Genomic DNA, 18201 nt, shown 5'->3' on the forward strand with positions numbered 1-18201 from the left:
GGATGGGAGTAACCCCACCCAGATACCAGCAGGAGGTGAGTAACCCCACCCAGATACCAGCAGGAGGACAGTAACCCGACCCAGATACCAGCAGGAGGGGAGTAACACCACCCAGAGACCAGCAGGAGGGGAGTAACCCCACCCAGATACCAGCAGGCGGGGAGTAACACCATCCAGACCCCAGCAGGAGGGGAGTAACCCGACCCAGATACCAGCAGGAGGGGTGATCCCCGATCCAGATACCAGCAGGAGGGGAGTAACCCGACCCAGATACCAGCAGGAGGGGAGTAACACCATCCAGACACCAGCAGGAGGGGAGTAACCCAACCCAGATACCAGCAGGAGGGGAGTAACACCATCCAGACACCAGCAGGAGGGGAGTAACCCGACCCAGATAACAGCAGGAGGGGAGTAACACCATCCAGGCACCAGCAGGAGGGGAGTAACCCGACCCAGATACCAGCAGGAGGGGAGTAACCCCACCCAGATACCAGCAGGAGGGGAGTAACCCCACCCAGATACCAGCAGGCGGGGAGTAACCCGACCCAGATACCAGCAGGACGGGAGTAACACCACCCAGACACCAGCAGGAGGGCAGTAACCCGACACAGACACCAGCAGGAGGGGAGTAACCCGACCCAGATACCAGCAGGAGGGGTAATCCCTGACCCAGATACCAGCAGGAGGGGAGTAACCAGACCCAGATACCAGGAGGAGGGCAGTAACCCGACCCAGATACCAGCAGGAGGGGAGTAACCCCACCCAGATACCAGCAGGAAGTGAGTAACCCGACCCAGATACCAGCAGGAGGGGAGTAACCCCACCCAGATACCAGCAGGAGGAGAGTAACCCCACCCAGATACCAGCAGGAGGGGAGTAACACGACCCAGATACTAGCAGAGGGAGAGTAACACCACCCAGATTCCAGCAGGAGGGGTGAACCCGACCCAGATACCAGCAGGAGGGGAGTAACCCGACCCAGATACCAGCAGAGGGAGAGTAACACCACCCAGATACCAGCAGGAGGGGTAATCCCCGACGCAGATACCAGCAGGAGGGGAGGAACCCGACCCAGTTACCAGCAGGAGGGGTATTCCCCGCGCAGATACCAGCAGGAGGGCAGTAACCCGACCCAGATACCAGCAGGAGGGGAGTAACCCAACCCAGATACCAGCAGGCGGGGAGTAACCCGACCCAGTTACCAGCAGGAGGGGTGATCCCCGACCCAGATACCAGCAGGAGGGGAGTAACCCGACCCAATTACCAGCAGGAGGGGTAATCCCCGACCCAGATACCAGCAGGAGGGGAGTAACCCGACCCAGATACCAGAAGGAGGGTAGTAACCCGACCCAGATACCAGCAGGAGGGCAGTAACCCCACCCAGATACCAGCAGGAGGGCAGTAACCCCACCCAGATACCAGTAGGAGGGCAGTAACCCGACCCAAATACCAGCAGGAGGGGAGTAACCCGACCCAGATACCAGCAGGAGGGGTAATCCCCGACCCAGATACCAGCCGGAGGGGAGTAACCCCACCCAGATACCAGGAGGAGGGCAGTAACCCGACCTGGATACCAGCAGGACGGGGGTAACACCACCCAGATACCAGCAGGAGGGGAGTATACCACCCAGATACCAGCAAGATGGCAGTAACCCGACCCAGATACCAGCAGGACGGCAGCAACCCGACCCAGATACCAGCAGGAGGTGAGTAACCCGACCCAGATACCAGCAGGAGGGGAGTAACCTGACCCAGATACCAGCAGGAGGGGAGTAACCTGACCCAGATACCAGCAGGAGGGGAGTAACCTGACCCAGATAACAGCAGGAGGGGAGTAACACCACCCAGATACCAGCAGGAGGGCAGTAACCCGACCCAGATACCAGCAGGAGGGGAGTATACCACCCAGATACCAGCAAGATGGCAGTAACCCGACCCAGATACCAGCAGGACGGCAGCAACCCGACCCAGATACCAGCAGGAGGTGAGTAACCCGACCCAGATACCAGCAGGAGGGGAGTAACCTGACCCAGATACCAGCAGGAGGGGAGTAACCTGACCCAGATACCAGCAGGAGGGGAGTAACCTGACCCAGATACCAGCAGGAGGGGAGTAACACCACCCAGATACCAGCAGGAGGGCAGTAACCCGACCCAGATACCAGCAGGAGGGGAGTAACCCGATCCAGATACCAGCAGGAGGGGAGTAATCCAACCCAGATACCAGCAGGAGGGGTCATCCCCAACCCAGATACCAGCAGGATGGGAGTAACCCCACCCAGATACCAGCAGGAGGTGAGTAACCCCACCCAGATACCAGCAGGAGGACAGTAACCCGACCCAGATACCAGCAGGAGGGGAGTAACACCACCCAGAGACCAGCAGGAGGGGAGTAACCCCACCCAGATACCAGCAGGCGGGGAGTAACACCATTCAGACACCAGCAGGAGGGGAGTAACCCGACCCAGATACCAGCAGGAGGGGTGATCCCCGACCCAGATACCAGCAGGAGGGGAGTAACCCGACCCAGATACCAGCAGGAGGGGAGTAACACCATCCAGACACCAGCAGGAGGGGAGTAACCCAACCCAGATACCAGCAGGAGGGGAGTAACACCATCCCGACACCAGCAGGAGGGGAGTAACCCGACCCAGATAACAGCAGGAGGGGAGTAACACCATCCAGGCACCAGCAGGAGGGGAGTAACCCGACCCAGATACCAGCAGGAGGGGAGTAACCCCACCCAGATACCAGCAGGAGGGGAGTAACCCCACCCAGATACCAGCAGGCGGGGAGTAATCCAACCCAGATACCAGCAGGACGGGAGTAACACCACCCAGACACCAGCAGGAGGGCAGTAACCCGACCCAGACACCAGCAGGAGGGGAGTAACCCGACCCAGATACCAGCAGGAGGGGTAATCCCCGACCCAGATACCAGCAGGAGGGGAGTAACCCGACCCAGATACCAGGAGGAGGGCAGTAACCCGACCCAGATACCAGCAGGAGGGGAGTAACCCCACCCAGATACCAGCAGGAAGTGAGTAACCCGACCCAGATACCAGCAGGAGGGGAGTAACCCCACCCAGATACCTGCAGGAGGAGAGTAACCCCACCCAGATACCAGCAGGAGGGGAGTAACACGACCCAGATACTAGCAGAGGGAGAGTAACACCACCCAGATTCCAGCAGGAGGGGTGATCCCCGACCCAGATACCAGCAGGAGGGGAGTAACCCGACCCAGATACCAGCAGAGGGAGAGTAACACCACCCAGATACCAGCAGGAGGGGTAATCCCTGACGCAGATACCAGCAGGAGGGGAGGAACCCGACCCAGTTACCAGCAGGAGGGGTAATCCCCGCGCAGATACCAGCAGGAGGGCAGTAACCCGACCCAGATACCAGCAGGAGGGGAGTAACCCAACCCAGATACCAGCAGGCGGGGAGTAACCCGACCCAGTTACCAGCAGGAGGGGTGATCCCCGACCCAGATACCAGCAGGAGGGGAGTAACCCGACCCAATTACCAGCAGGAGGGGTAATCCCCGACCCAGATACCAGCAGGAGCGGAGTAACCCGACCCAGATACCAGAAGGAGGGTAGTAACCCGACCCAGATACCAGCAGGAGGGCAGTAACCCCACCCAGATACCAGCAGGAGGGCAGTAACCCCACCCAGATACCAGCAGGAGGGCAGTAACCCGACCCAAATACCAGCAGGAGGGGAGTAACCCGACCCAGATACCAGCAGGAGGGGTAATCCCCGACCCAGATACCAGCCGGAGGGGAGTAACCCCACCCAGATACCAGGAGGAGGGCAGTAACCCGACCCAGATACCAGCAGGAGGGGAGTAACCCGACCCAGATACCAGCAGGACGGGAGTAACACCACCCAGATACCAGCAGGAGGGGAGTATACCACCCAGATACCAGCAAGATGGCAGTAACCCGACCCAGATACCAGCAGGACGGCAGCAACCCGACCCAGATACCAGCAGGAGGTGAGTAACCCGACCCAGATACCAGCAGGAGGGGAGTAACCTGACCCAGATACCAGCAGGAGGGGAGTAACCTGACCCAGATACCAGCAGGAGGGGAGTAACCTGACCCAGATACCAGCAGGAGGGAAGTAACACCACCCAGATACCAGCAGGAGGGCAGTAACCCGACCCAGATACCAGCAGGAGGGGAGTAACCCAACCCAGATACCAGCAGGAGGGCAGTAACCCGACCCAGATACCAGCAGGAGGGGAGTAACCCGACCCAGATACCAGCAGGTGGGGAGTAACCTGACCCAGATACCAGCAGGAGGGGTAATCCCCGACCCAGATACCAGCAGGAGGGGAGTAACCCGACCCAGATACCAGCAGGAGGGGAGTAACACCACCCAGACACCAGCAGGAGGGGAGTAACCCGACCCAGATACCAGCAGGAGGGGAGTAACCTGACCCAGATACCAGCAGGAGGGGAGTAACCCGATCCAGATACCAGCAGGAGGGGAGTAATCCGACCCAGATACCAGCAGGAGGGGTCATCCCCAACCCAGATACCAGCAGGATGGGAGTAACCCCACCCAGATACCAGCAGGAGGTGAGTAACCCCACCCAGATACCAGCAGGAGGACAGTAACCCGGCCCAGATACAAGCAGGAGGGGAGTAACACCACCCAGAGACCAGCAGGAGGGGAGTAACCCCACCCAGATACCAGCAGGCGGGGAGTAACACCATCCAGACCCCAGCAGGAGGGGAGTAACCCGACCCAGATACCAGCAGGAGGGGTGATCCCCGATCCAGATACCAGCAGGAGGGGAGTAACCCGACCCAGATACCAGCAGGAGGGGAGTAACACCATCCAGACACCAGCAGGAGGGGAGTAACCCAACCCAGATACCAGCAGGAGGGGAGTAACACCATCCAGACACCAGCAGGAGGGGAGTAACCCGACCCAGATAACAGCAGGAGGGGAGTAACACCATCCAGGCACCAGCAGGAGGGGAGTAACCCGACCCAGATACCAGCAGGAGGGGAGTAACCCCACCCAGATACCAGCAGGAGGGGAGTAACCCCACCCAGATACCAGCAGGAGGGGAGTAACCCGACCCAGATACCAGCAGGACGGGAGTAACACCACCCAGACACCAGCAGGAGGGCAGTAACCCGACACAGACACCAGCAGGAGGGGAGTAACCCGACCCAGATACCAGCAGGAGGGGTAATCCCTGACCCAGATACCAGCAGGAGGGGAGTAACCCGACCCAGATACCAGGAGGAGGGCAGTAACCCGACCCAGATACCAGCAGGAGGGGAGTAACCCCACCCAGATACCAGCAGGAAGTGAGTAACCCGACCCAGATACCAGCAGGAGGGGAGTAACCCCACCCAGATACCAGCAGGAGGAGAGTAACCCCACCCAGATACCAGCAGGAGGGGAGTAACACGACCCAGATACTAGCAGAGGGAGAGTAACACCACCCAGATTCCAGCAGGAGGGGTGATCCCCGACCCAGATACCAGCAGGAGGGGAGTAACCCGACCCAGATACCAGCAGAGGGAGAGTAACACCACCCAGATACCAGCAGGAGGGGTAATCCCCGACGCAGATACCAGCAGGAGGGGAGGAACCCGACCCAGTTACCAGCAGGAGGGGTATTCCCCGCGCAGATACCAGCAGGAGGGCAGTAACCCGACCCAGATACCAGCAGGAGGGGAGTAACCCAACCCAGATACCAGCAGGCGGGGAGTAACCCGACCCAGTTACCAGCAGGAGGGGTGATCCCCGACCCAGATACCAGCAGGAGGGGAGTAACCCGACCCAATTACCAGCAGGAGGGGTAATCCCCGACCCAGATACCAGCAGGAGGGGAGTAACCCGACCCAGATACCAGAAGGAGGGTAGTAACCCGACCCAGATACCAGCAGGAGGGCAGTAACCCCACCCAGATACCAGCAGGAGGGCAGTAACCCCACCCAGATACCAGTAGGAGGGCAGTAACCCAACCCAAATACCAGCAGGAGGGGAGTAACCCGACCCAGATACCAGCAGGAGGGGTAATCCCCGACCCAGATACCAGCCGGAGGGGAGTAACCCCACCCAGATACCAGGAGGAGGGCAGTAACCCGACCTGGATACCAGCAGGACGGGAGTAACACCACCCAGATACCAGCAGGAGGGGAGTATACCACCCAGATACCAGCAAGATGGCAGTAACCCGACCCAGATACCAGCAGGACGGCAGCAACCCGACCCAGATACCAGCAGGAGGTGAGTAACCCGACCCAGATACCAGCAGGAGGGGAGTAACCTGACCCAGATACCAGCAGGAGGGGAGTAACCTGACCCAGATACCAGCAGGAGGGGAGTAACCTGACCCAGATAACAGCAGGAGGGGAGTAACACCACCCAGATACCAGCAGGAGGGCAGTAACCCGACCCAGATACCAGCAGGAGGGGAGTATACCACCCAGATACCAGCAAGATGGCAGTAACCCGACCCAGATACCAGCAGGACGGCAGCAACCCGACCCAGATACCAGCAGGAGGTGAGTAACCCGACCCAGATACCAGCAGGAGGGGAGTAACCTGACCCAGATACCAGCAGGAGGGGAGTAACCTGACCCAGATACCAGCAGGAGGGGAGTAACCTGACCCAGATACCAGCAGGAGGGGAGTAACACCACCCAGATACCAGCAGGAGGGCAGTAACCCGACCCAGATACCAGCAGGAGGGGAGTAACCCAACCCAGATACCAGCAGGAGGGCAGTAACCCGACCCAGATACCAGCAGGAGGGGAGTAACCCGACCCAGATACCAGCAGGTGGGGAGTAACCTGACCCAGATACCAGCAGGAGGGGTAAACCCCGACCCAGATACCAGCAGGAGGGGAGTAACCTGACCCAGATACCAGCAGGAGGGGAGTAACACCACCCAGACACCAACAGGAGGGGAGTAACCCGACCCAGATACCAGCAGGAGGGGAGTAACCTGACCCAGATACCAGCAGGAGGGGAGTAACCCGATCCAGATACCAGCAGGAGGGGAGTAATCCGACCCAGATACCAGCAGGAGGGGTCATCCCCAACCCAGATACCAGCAGGATGGGAGTAACCCCACCCAGATACCAGCAGGAGGTGAGTAACCCCACCCAGATACCAGCAGGAGGACAGTAACCCGACCCAGATACCAGCAGGAGGGGAGTAACACCACCCAGAGACCAGCAGGAGGGGAGTAACCCCACCCAGATACCAGCAGGCGGGGAGTAACACCATCCAGACACCAGCAGGAGGGGAGTAACCCGACCCAGATACCAGCAGGAGGGGTGATCCCCGACCCAGATACCAGCAGGAGGGGAGTAACCCGACCCAGATACCAGCAGGAGGGGAGTAACACCATCCAGACACCAGCAGGAGGGGAGTAACCCAACCCAGATACCAGCAGGAGGGGAGTAACACCATCCAGACACCAGCAGGAGGGGAGTAACCCGACCCAGATAACAGCAGGAGGGGAGTAACACCATCCAGGCACCAGCAGGAGGGGAGTAACCCGACCCAGATACCAGCAGGAGGGGAGTAACCCCACCCAGATACCAGCAGGAGGGGAGTAACCCCACCCAGATACCAGCAGGCGGGGAGTAACCCGACCCAGATACCAGCAGGACGGGAGTAACACCACCCAGACACCAGCAGGAGGGCAGTAACCCGACACAGACACCAGCAGGAGGGGAGTAACCCGACCCAGATACCAGCAGGAGGGGTAATCCCCGACCCAGATACCAGCAGGAGGGGAGTAACCCGACCCAGATACCAGGAGGAGGGCAGTAACCCGACCCAGATACCAGCAGGAGGGGAGTAACCCCACCCAGATACCAGCAGGAAGTGAGTAACCCGACCCAGATACCAGCAGGAGGGGAGTAACCCCACCCAGATACCAGCAGGAGGAGAGTAACCCCACCCAGATACCAGCAGGAGGGGAGTAACACGACCCAGATACTAGCAGAGGGAGAGTAACACCACCCAGATTCCAGCAGGAGGGGTGATCCCCGACCCAGATACCAGCAGGAGGGGAGTAACCCGACCCAGATACCAGCAGAGGGAGAGTAACACCACCCAGATACCAGCAGGAGGGGTAATCCCCGACGCAGATACCAGCAGGAGGGGAGGAACCCGACCCAGTTACCAGCAGGAGGGGTAATCCCCGCGCAGATACCAGCAGGAGGGCAGTAACCCGACCCAGATACCAGCAGGAGGGGAGTAACCCAACCCAGATACCAGCAGGCGGGGAGTAACCCGACCCAGTTACCAGCAGGAGGGGTGATCCCCGACCCAGATACCAGCAGGAGGGGAGTAACCCGACCCAATTACCAGCAGGAGGGGTAATCCCCGACCCAGATACCAGCAGGAGGGGAGTAACCCGACCCAGATACCAGAAGGAGGGTAGTAACCCGACCCAGATACCAGCAGGAGGGCAGTAACCCCACCCAGATACCAGCAGGAGGGCAGTAACCCCACCCAGATACCAGCAGGAGGGCAGTAACCCGACCCAAATACCAGCAGGAGGGGAGTAACCCGACCCAGATACCAGCAGGAGGGGTAATCCCCGACCCAGATACCAGCCGGAGGGGAATAACCCGACCCAGATACCAGCAGGAGGGGAGTAACCCGACCTGGATACCAGCAGGAGGGCAGTAACCCAACCCAGATACCAGCAGGAGGGGGGTAACCCGACCCAGATACCAGCAGGAGGGCAGTAACCCCACCCAGATACCAGCAGGAGGGCAGTAACCCCACCCAGATACCAGCAGGAGGGCAGTAACCCCACCCAGATACCAGCAGGAGGGCAGTAACCCGACCCAGATACCAGCAGGTGGGCAGTAACCCGACCCAGATACCAGCAGGAGGGCAGTAACCCCACCCAGATACCAGCAGGAGGGCAGTAACCCCACCCAGATACCAGCAGGAGGGCAGTAACCCGACCCAGATACCAGCAGGAGGGGAGTAACCCCACCCAGATACCAGCAGGAGGGCAGTAACCCGACCCAGATACCAGCAGGAGGGGTAATCCCCGACCCAGATACCAGCAGGAGGGGAGTAACCCCACCCAGATACCAGCAGGAGGGGAGTAACTCCACCCAGCTACCAGCAGGTAGGGAGAGAGAAAGAGAGACGTTCCAGATCTTTCCTGCCCCCCCCCCCCCCCCCCCCCCCAACCCAACGCAGTTGCTGATTTTGCTTGTGGGCAGTTACCTGTAGGGTTTCCAGGATTAATGGCACATAGTACTTTGGGGTTACAGTGAGTCCTTGCTTCAGTCAGTGCTCGCCGTAGCTCCTCGATATTCAGGGCCCAGTGGTCATCTTCATCGAGGTAGTAGTTGACCTGGACTGCATCGAGGTCCGCGATAGCAGCTGAATACAGCGGATATTGTGGTATTGGGATCATGACTCCAGTTCGCGTTTCACCCTCTCCGGACACCAGGAGTTTCAGAATGGTCTGTGGAAAAACAGCTGTTACAAATGCTGGCCTTTATAAAGTGGTTGTGCTATGAACTGTCCCCTTTGACCCATGGACAAGGGCAGTAATTTGGAACGGGGAACTGAACCTCATGCGGGATCTTCCCAGAGACAGGCCCATGTGCTCTGGTTGGTTATGGGGACGGAAGGTCAATCTGAATCTTGTTCAGGGTCTGACACCTGCAGCCACAGCAGGATGGGTTCTGTCACCGGGAAATACCGCTGACAATGGCGGGGTTGGCAGAACTCGCTTTGGGCCACCTCCACCGCTGAAAAGTACTGGGTGCGTGGTCAGTAAATTCCTCCCCATGCCTTTAATTCTCTATACCACAGGGAACTGTCCAAATATAAATATAACTATAAAGTATCCATCGAGGAGTAAACAGAAAGATTGTAGCAGTCTGGGAGTAACAGAGTGCTTTCTACGTGGGGAACTGCTCCCCAGACACACGGAAATCAAAGGAGCCAAGTGCTACGGGTGCGGGACAGGACGCACAAATACAGAAGCAAACAGGCCAGCCCAGTACAAACAGAGCATCGGTAAATAACATGAGGGATTGGCTAGTGGGAGATCATAATCTCATGTCTTTAAACTAACCAGTGGACGTGATTTATTTAGATTTCCAGAAGGTCTTTGACAAGGTGTCGCATAGGGGACTGTTAAATAAGAACCCATGGTGTTCAGGGTACGATCCTGGCATGGATAGAGGATTGGCTGACTGGCAGAAGGCAGAGAGTGGGGATAAAGGGGTCTTTTTCAGGATGGCAGCCAGGCAGACCCTCAGGGGTCGGTGCTGGGACCACAACTTTTCACATTAATGATCTGGAAGAAGGAACTGTAGGCTTAGTTGCGAAGTTTGCAGATGTAACAAAGATCTGTAGAGGGGCAGGTAGTACTGAGGATACAGGGGGGCTGCAGGAGGACTTTTTTTTATTTGATTTTATTTATGATTGTCACATGTATTAGTATACAGTGAAAAGTATTGGCCGCGATTCTCCGCTCCCCACGCCGGGTGGGAGAATCACGGGAGGGCGGGCGACTCATGACACGCCGCCCTGGCACCCCCCGCGATTCTCCCCCCCCCCCCCGCTCGGATGAATCGCCGCTCGCCGTTTGTTACAGCGACCGATGATTCTCCAGCCCGGATGGGCCGAGCGGCCTGCCGTTCCCGACCAGTTCACGACGGCGGCAACGATACCTGGTCGCTACCATCATGAACATCGCGCCAAATGCTAGTTTGAAGCTTGTGGGGGGTGGAGAGGGGAGTGAGCACCATGACCGTGCTCGGGAGGGGACTGGGGACAGGCCCGCAATCGGTGCCTACCGATCGTCGGGCCGGCGTCTCAAAGCGACACACTCTTTCCCCTCCGCCGCCCCGCAAGATCAAGCCGCTACGTCTTGCAGGGCAGCGGAGGGGAAGACGGCCACCGCGCATGCGCGGGTTGGAGCCGTCGTGACGTCAGCCGCGCATGCGCGGTTTGGCGCTGGCCAACCTGCACATGCGAGGCTAACGTCACATAGGCGCTGCCGTCGCGTCATTCTCGGCGCGCCGCCTTGACGCAGGCCTGCCGGCTGAGAGTTACGGAGCGCCGCTCCTAGCCCCCCGGCTGGGGGTGAATAAGGTGAGAGGAGCGGCCTCCGAGGCCGTCTTGAAACTCGGCCGAGTTCACGACAGCCTTCCCGATTTTCCGCGGGAGAGGAGAATTCCGCCCATTGTTTCTTGCATGCTGTACAAACAATGCATTCCGTACATAGGGAAGGAAGGAGAGACTGCAGAATATAATGTTACAGTTATAGCAAGGTGTAGAGAAAGATCAACTTAATACGAGGTAGGTCCATTCAAAAGTCTGATGGCAGCAGGGAAGAAACTGTTCTTGAGTCAATTGGTACGGCTTGGACAGGCTAGGAGAGTGGGCAAAGAAGTGGGAGTTGAAATACAATGTGGAAAAGTGGAAGGAGAAATGGAGGCAGAGACTATTTTCTAAATGGGGAAATGCTTCGGAAATCAGAAGCACAAAGGGACTTGGGAGTCCTTGTTCACGATTCTCTTAAGGTTAACGTGCAGGTTCAGTCAGCAGTTTGGAAGGCAAATGCAATGTTAGCATTCATGTTGAGAGAGCTAGAATACAAGACCAGGGATGTACTTCTGAGGCTGTATAAGGCTCTGGGCAGACCCCATTTGGAGTAGTGTGAGCAGTTTTGGGCCCCATATTAAGGAAGGATGTGCTGGCCTTGGAAAGGGTCCAGAGGAGGTTCACAAGAATGATCCCTGGAATGAAGAACTTGTCGTATGAGGAACGGTTGAGGACTCTGGGTCTGTACTCGTTGAGAAGGATGAGGGGGGGGATCTTATTGAAACTTACAGGATACTGCGAGGCCTGGATAGAGTGGACATGGAGAGGATGTTTCCACTTGTAGGAAAAACTAGAACCAGAACACACCATCTCAGACCGAAGGGACGATCCTTTAAAACAGAGATGCGGAGGAATTTCTTCAGCCAGAGGGTGGTGAATCTGTGGAACTCTTTACCGCAGAAGGCTGTGGAGGTCAATTCACTGAGTGTCTTTAAGACAGAGATAGATAGGTTCTAGGTTCTTGATTAATAAGGGGATCAGGGGTTATGGGGAGAAGGAAGGAGAATGGGGATGAGAAAATATCAGCCATGATTGAATGGCGAAGCAGACTCGATGGGCCGAGTGGCCTCATTCTGCTTCTATGTCTTATGGTCTAATGTGGGAGAGGAGGTCGTCTCCCCATCGCAGTGGTGCTGATAGTAAACAGCTTTAACATTAAAGGAGGGACCCTGAATGAGGCATGAAGAAGAACTTGGAAAGATGAAAGGATTATAAACCAGGAATCATGTAGATCAGGGAGCGGCACCAAGGTTTGGGGAAGACATGGTAAATGGTTAAAATCAATCAATACCCCACATATGGCTCCTTAGTAACAGATTCAGTAGACGTGCTGCCTGTGTGTATTTTAAATCAGGGTTTTTAACAGGATCACTGGTACAAATATGAAATATAATAAACATCCACTTTGACATTCATTACAGTGTGATGTGTCACCGTATGACCCCATCTAATGGAAAACAGGTCAGAGAGACCATTGGATATGTATTGAGAACTCTCTGGTGTGGAACGGAGATGTTCGCAGGTAGAAAAGGAAGGACTGGCCATCATTTATGGCATTAAGCAATTTCAGCAATGTGTATATGACGCCACTCCACCATTATTACATATCATAAGCAGCTTTGGGACTTTTCAAAGAAGAGAAGGCAGTTCTCCCAATAGCTTCAGCTCGAATTCAGCAGTGGGCGTTGTTGCAAGTGGCATGGTGGTTCGCACTGCTGCCTCACAGCGTCAGGGACCCGGGTTTGATTCTGACCTCGGGTGTCCATGCGGAGTCTGCACGTTCTCCCCGTGTCTGCGGGGACTTCCTCCGGGTGCTCCGGTTTCCTCCCACAGTCCAATGATCTGCAGGTTAGTTGGGGTTTCAGGGTTGGGGCAGGGGGAATGGGCCGAGATAGGGTGCTCTTTCAGAGGGCTGGTACAGACTCGATGGGCCGAATGGCTTCCTTCTGCACTGTAGTGATTCTATGGCCCATTTATGGGCACAATGTTCCTGTTGCCGGTGTGTGCTCTTTCAAAAGGGCACTCCCTTGATGGGAGAGGTCCGCAAATTCCTACGTCACACTTGAGAAGTTGCGTCAATGTTTTACAACCCATGTTGCATTGGAGGTGCAAGTTCAGGCAATGCCACAGCGTTCACTGCTGCCAAGTTCCAAAGGTTCATGGCCTTCAATGGCATCAAACACATTCACACGGCCCTGGTCCCATACCACCCCTCTTAAATGGGCAAGCTGGATGTGATGTCCAAACGGTCAAGGCTGGGATCAGAAAGTAATCACCTGCTCCATTGGAGCAGGGGCACGTTTTGCCCCGGCTGACAGAACCACCCCACATACTACACCGGCAATAGCCCCAGCCAACTTGTTGCTGGGCCGTCGATTAAGGACCTCACAGTTAAACAATTTGGCGGGTAGGGCGGCTACCAGGCAGATTTGTCAAAAGAGCATCCATGATTCTTAAAAAGTAGAGAGCAAATTTTATAATACTCTTTTTTTTACCAATAACCTTTACGAAATTAAATGAAAATTGGTTACTGTCACGAGTAAGCTTCAAATGAAATTATTTTGAAAAGCCCCTAGTCGCCACATTCCGGCGAGGTTGTTATGGGAATCGAACCGTGCTGCTGGCTTGCCTTGGTCTGCTTTCAAAGCCAGCGATTTAGCCCAGTGAGCTAAACAGCCCCTGATTGTCACAAGTAAGCTTACATTAACACTGCAATGAAGTTACTGTGAAAAGCCCCTAGTCACCACATTCCGGCACCTGTTCAGTTACACAGAGGGAGAATTCAGAATGAACAATTCACCTAACAGCACGTCTTTCGGGACCTGTGGGAGGAAACCGGAGCACCCGGAGGAAACCCACGCAGACACGGGGAGAACGTGCAGTGTCTGCACAGTCATCAAACTGCAGCAGAATCTACTCTCCACCATCAAACTGCAGCAGAATCTACTCTCCATCATCAACCTGCAGCAGAATCTACTCTCCATCATCAACCTGCAGCAGAATCTACTCTCCACCATCAAACTGCAGCAGAATCTACTCTCCATCATCAAACTGCAGCAGAATCTACTCTCCATCATCAAACTGCAGCAGAATCTACTCTCCACCATCAAACTGCAGCAGAATCTACGCTCCATCATCAAACTGCAGCAGAATCTACTCTCCACCATCAAGCTGCAGCAGAATCTACTATCCATCATCAAACTGCAGCAGAATCTACTCTCCATCATCAAACTGCAGCAGAATCTACTCTCCATCATCAAACTGCAGCAGAATCTACTCTCCACCATCAAACTGCAGCAGAATCTACTCTCCATCATCAAACTGCAGCAGAATCTACTCTCCACCATCAAACTGCAGCAGAATCTACTCTCCATCATCAAACTGCAGCAAAATCTACTCTCCACCATCAAACTGCAGCAGAATCTACTCTCCATCATCAAACTGCAGCAGAATCTACTCTCCACCATCAAACTGCAGCAGAATCTACTCTCCACCATCAAACTGCAGCAGAATCTACTCTCCACCATCAAACTACAGCAGAATCTACTCTCCACCATCAAACTGCAGCAGAATCTACTCTCCATCATCAAACTGCAGCAGAATCTACTCTCCACCATCAAACTGCAGCAGAATCTACTCTCCACCATCAACCTGCAGCAGAATCTACTCTCCATCATCAAACTGCAGCAGAATCTACTCTCCACCATCAAACTGCAGCAGAATCTACTCTCCACCATCAAACTGCAGCAGAATCTACTCTTCACCATCAAACTGCAGCAGAATCTACTCTCCATCATCAACCTGCAGCAGAATCTACTCTCCATCATCAATCTGCAGCAGAATCTACTCTCCATCATCAAACTGCAGCAGAATCTACTCTCCATCATCAAACTGCAGCAGAATCTACTCTCCACCATCAAACTGCAGCAGAATCTACGCTCCATCATCAAACTGCAGCAGAATCTACTCTCCACCATCAAGCTGCAGCAGAATCTACTCTCCATCATCAAACTGCAGCAGAATCTACTCTCCACCATCAAACTACAGCAGAATCTACTCTCCACCATCAAACTGCAGCAGAATCTACTCTCCATCATCAAACTGCAGCAGAATCTACTCTCCATCATCAAACTGCAGCAGAATCTACTCTCCACCATCAAACTGCAGCAGAATCTACTCTCCATCATCAAACTGCAGCAGAATCTACTCTCCATCATCAAACTGCAGCAGAATCTACTCTCCACCATCAAACTGCAGCAGAATCTACTCTCCACCATCAAACTGCAGCAGAATCTACTCTCCATCATCAAACTGCAGCAGAATCTACTCTCCACCATCAAACTGCAGCAGAATCTACTCTCCACCATCAAACTGCAGCAGAATCTACTCTCCACCATCAAACTGCAGCAGAATCTACTCTCCACCATCAAACTGCAGCAGAATCTACTCTCCACCATCAAACTGCAGCAGAATCTACTCTCCACCATCAAACTGCAGCAGAATCTACTCTCCACCATCAAACTGCAGCAGAATCTACTCTCCACCATCAAACTGCAGCAGAAACTACTCTCCATCATCAAACTGCAGCAGAATCTACTCTCCACCATCAAACTGCAGCAGAATCTTCTCTCCACCATCAAACTGCAGCAGAATCTACTCTCCACCATCAAACTGCAGCAGAATCTACTCTCCATCATCAAACTGCAGCAGAATCTACTCTCCACCATCAAACTGCAGCAGAACCTACTCTCCATCATCAAACTGCAGCAGAATCTACTCTCCACCATCAAACTGCAGCAGAATCTACTCTCCACCATCAAACTGCAGCAGAATCTACTCTCCACCATCAAACTGCAGCAGAATCTACTCCCCACCATGAAACTGCAGCAGAATCTACTCTCCACCATCAAACTGCAGCAGAATCTACTCTCCACCATCAAACTGTAGCAGAATCTACTCTCCATCATCGAACTGCAGCAGAATCTACTCTCCATCATCAAACTGCAGCAGAATCTACTCTCCACCATCAAACTGCAGCAGAATCTACTCTCCATCATCAAATTGCAGCAGAATCTACTCTCCACCATCAACCTGCAGCAGAATCTACTCTCCACCATCAAACTGTAGCAGAATCTACTCTCCATCATCAAACTGCAGCAGAATCTACTCTCCATCATCAAACTGCAGCAGAATCTACTCTCCATCATCAAACTGCAGCAGAATCTACTCTCCGTCATCAAACTGCAGCAGAATCTACTCTCCACCATCAAACTGCAGCAGAATCTACTCTCCCCCATCAAACTGCAGCAGAATCTACTCTCCACCATCAAACTGCAGCAGAATCTACTCTCCAACATCAAACTGCAGCAGAATCTACTCTCCACCATCAACCTGCAGCAGAATCTACTCTCCATCATCAAACTGCAGCACAATCTACTCTCCATCATCAAACTGCAGCAGAATCTACTCTCCACCATCAACCTGCAGCAGAAACTACTCCCCACCATGAAACTGCAGCAGAATCTACTCTCCACCATCAAACTGCAGCAGAATCTACTCTCCACCATCAAACTGTAGCAGAATCTACTCTCCATCATCAAACTGCAGCAGAATCTACTCTCCACCATCAAACTGCAGCAGAATCTACTCTCCACCATCAAACTGCAGCAGAATCTACTCTCCACCATCAAACTACAGCAGAATCTACTCTCCATCATCAAACTGCAGCAGAATCTACTCTCCATCATCAAATTGCAGCAGAATCTACTCTCCGTCATCAAACTGCAGCAGAATCTACTCTCCACCATCAAACTGCAGCAGAATCTACTCTCCCCCATCAAACTGCAGCAGAATCTACTCTCCACCATCAAACTGCAGCAGAATCTACTCTCCATCATCAAACTGCAGCAGAATCTACTCTCCCCCATCAAACTGCAGCAGAATCTACTCTCCACCATCAAACTGCAGCAGAATCTACTCTCCACCATCAAACTGCAGCAGAATCTACTCTCCACCATCAAACTGCAGCAGAATCTACTCTCCATCATCAAACTGCAGCAGAATCTACTCTCCATCATCAAATTGCAGCAGAATCTACTCTCCGTCATCAAACTGCAGCAGAATCTACTCTCCACCATCAAACTGCAGCAGAATCTACTCTCCCCCATCAAACTGCAGCAGAATCTACTCCCCACCATCAATCTGCAGCAGAATCTAATCTCCACCATCAAACTGCAGCAGAATCTACTCTCCAACATCAAACTGCAGCAGAATCTACTCTCCACCATCAACCTGCAGCAGAATCAACTGTCCACCATCAAACTGCAGCAGAATCTACTCTCCACCATCAAACTGCAGCAGGATCTACTCTCCATCATCAAACTGCAGCAGAATCAACTGTCCACCATCAAACTGCAGCAGAATCTACTCTCCACCATCAAACTGCAGCAGAATCTACTCTCCATCATCAAACTGCAGCAGAATCTACTCTCCACCATCAAACTGCAGCAGAATCTACTCTCCATCATCAAACTGCAGCAGAATCTACTCTCCACCATCAAACTGCAGCAGAATCTACTCTCCACCATCAAACTGCAGCAGAATCTACTCTCCACCATCAAACTGCAGCAGAATCTACTCTCCATCATCAAACTGCAGCAGAATCTAATCTCCACCATCAAACTGCAGCAGCATCTCTCCACCATCAAACTACAGCAGATTCTACTCTCCAACATCAAACTGCAGCAGAATCTACTCTCCACCATCAACCTGCAGCAGAATCTACTCTCCACCATCAAACTACAGCAGAATCTACTCTCCACCATCAAACTGCAGCAGAATCTACTCTCCATCATCAAACTGCAGCAGAATCTACTCTCCACCATCAAACTGCAGCAGAATCTACTCTCCACCATCAAACTGCAGCAGAATCTACTCTCCACCATCAAACTGCAGCAGAATCTACTCTCCATCATCAAACTGCAGCAGAATCTACTCTCCATCATCAAACTGCAGCAGAATCTACTCTCCATCATCAAACTGCAGCAGAATCTACTCTCCACCATC

The 18201-nt window shown here is 54.2% G+C and overlaps 1 protein-coding gene across 1 annotated transcript in view; it reads right to left on the minus strand.

Moving 5' to 3' along the window:
- Positions 1-9487, minus strand: part of LOC119966665 (alanine aminotransferase 2-like) — a 42081-nt gene extending 32594 nt beyond the window's left edge. The window contains exon 1 of the mRNA XM_038798724.1: positions 9238-9487. Within this exon, the coding sequence (XP_038654652.1) occupies positions 9238-9430 (193 nt within the window). The 5' untranslated portion in view covers positions 9431-9487. The remainder of the gene's footprint in view (positions 1-9237) is intronic.
- Positions 9488-18201: the final 8714 nt, after the last annotated feature.

The sequence above is a fragment of the Scyliorhinus canicula genome, chromosome 5, assembly GCF_902713615.1.
Source record: "Scyliorhinus canicula chromosome 5, sScyCan1.1, whole genome shotgun sequence".
NCBI lineage: Eukaryota > Metazoa > Chordata > Chondrichthyes > Carcharhiniformes > Scyliorhinidae > Scyliorhinus > Scyliorhinus canicula.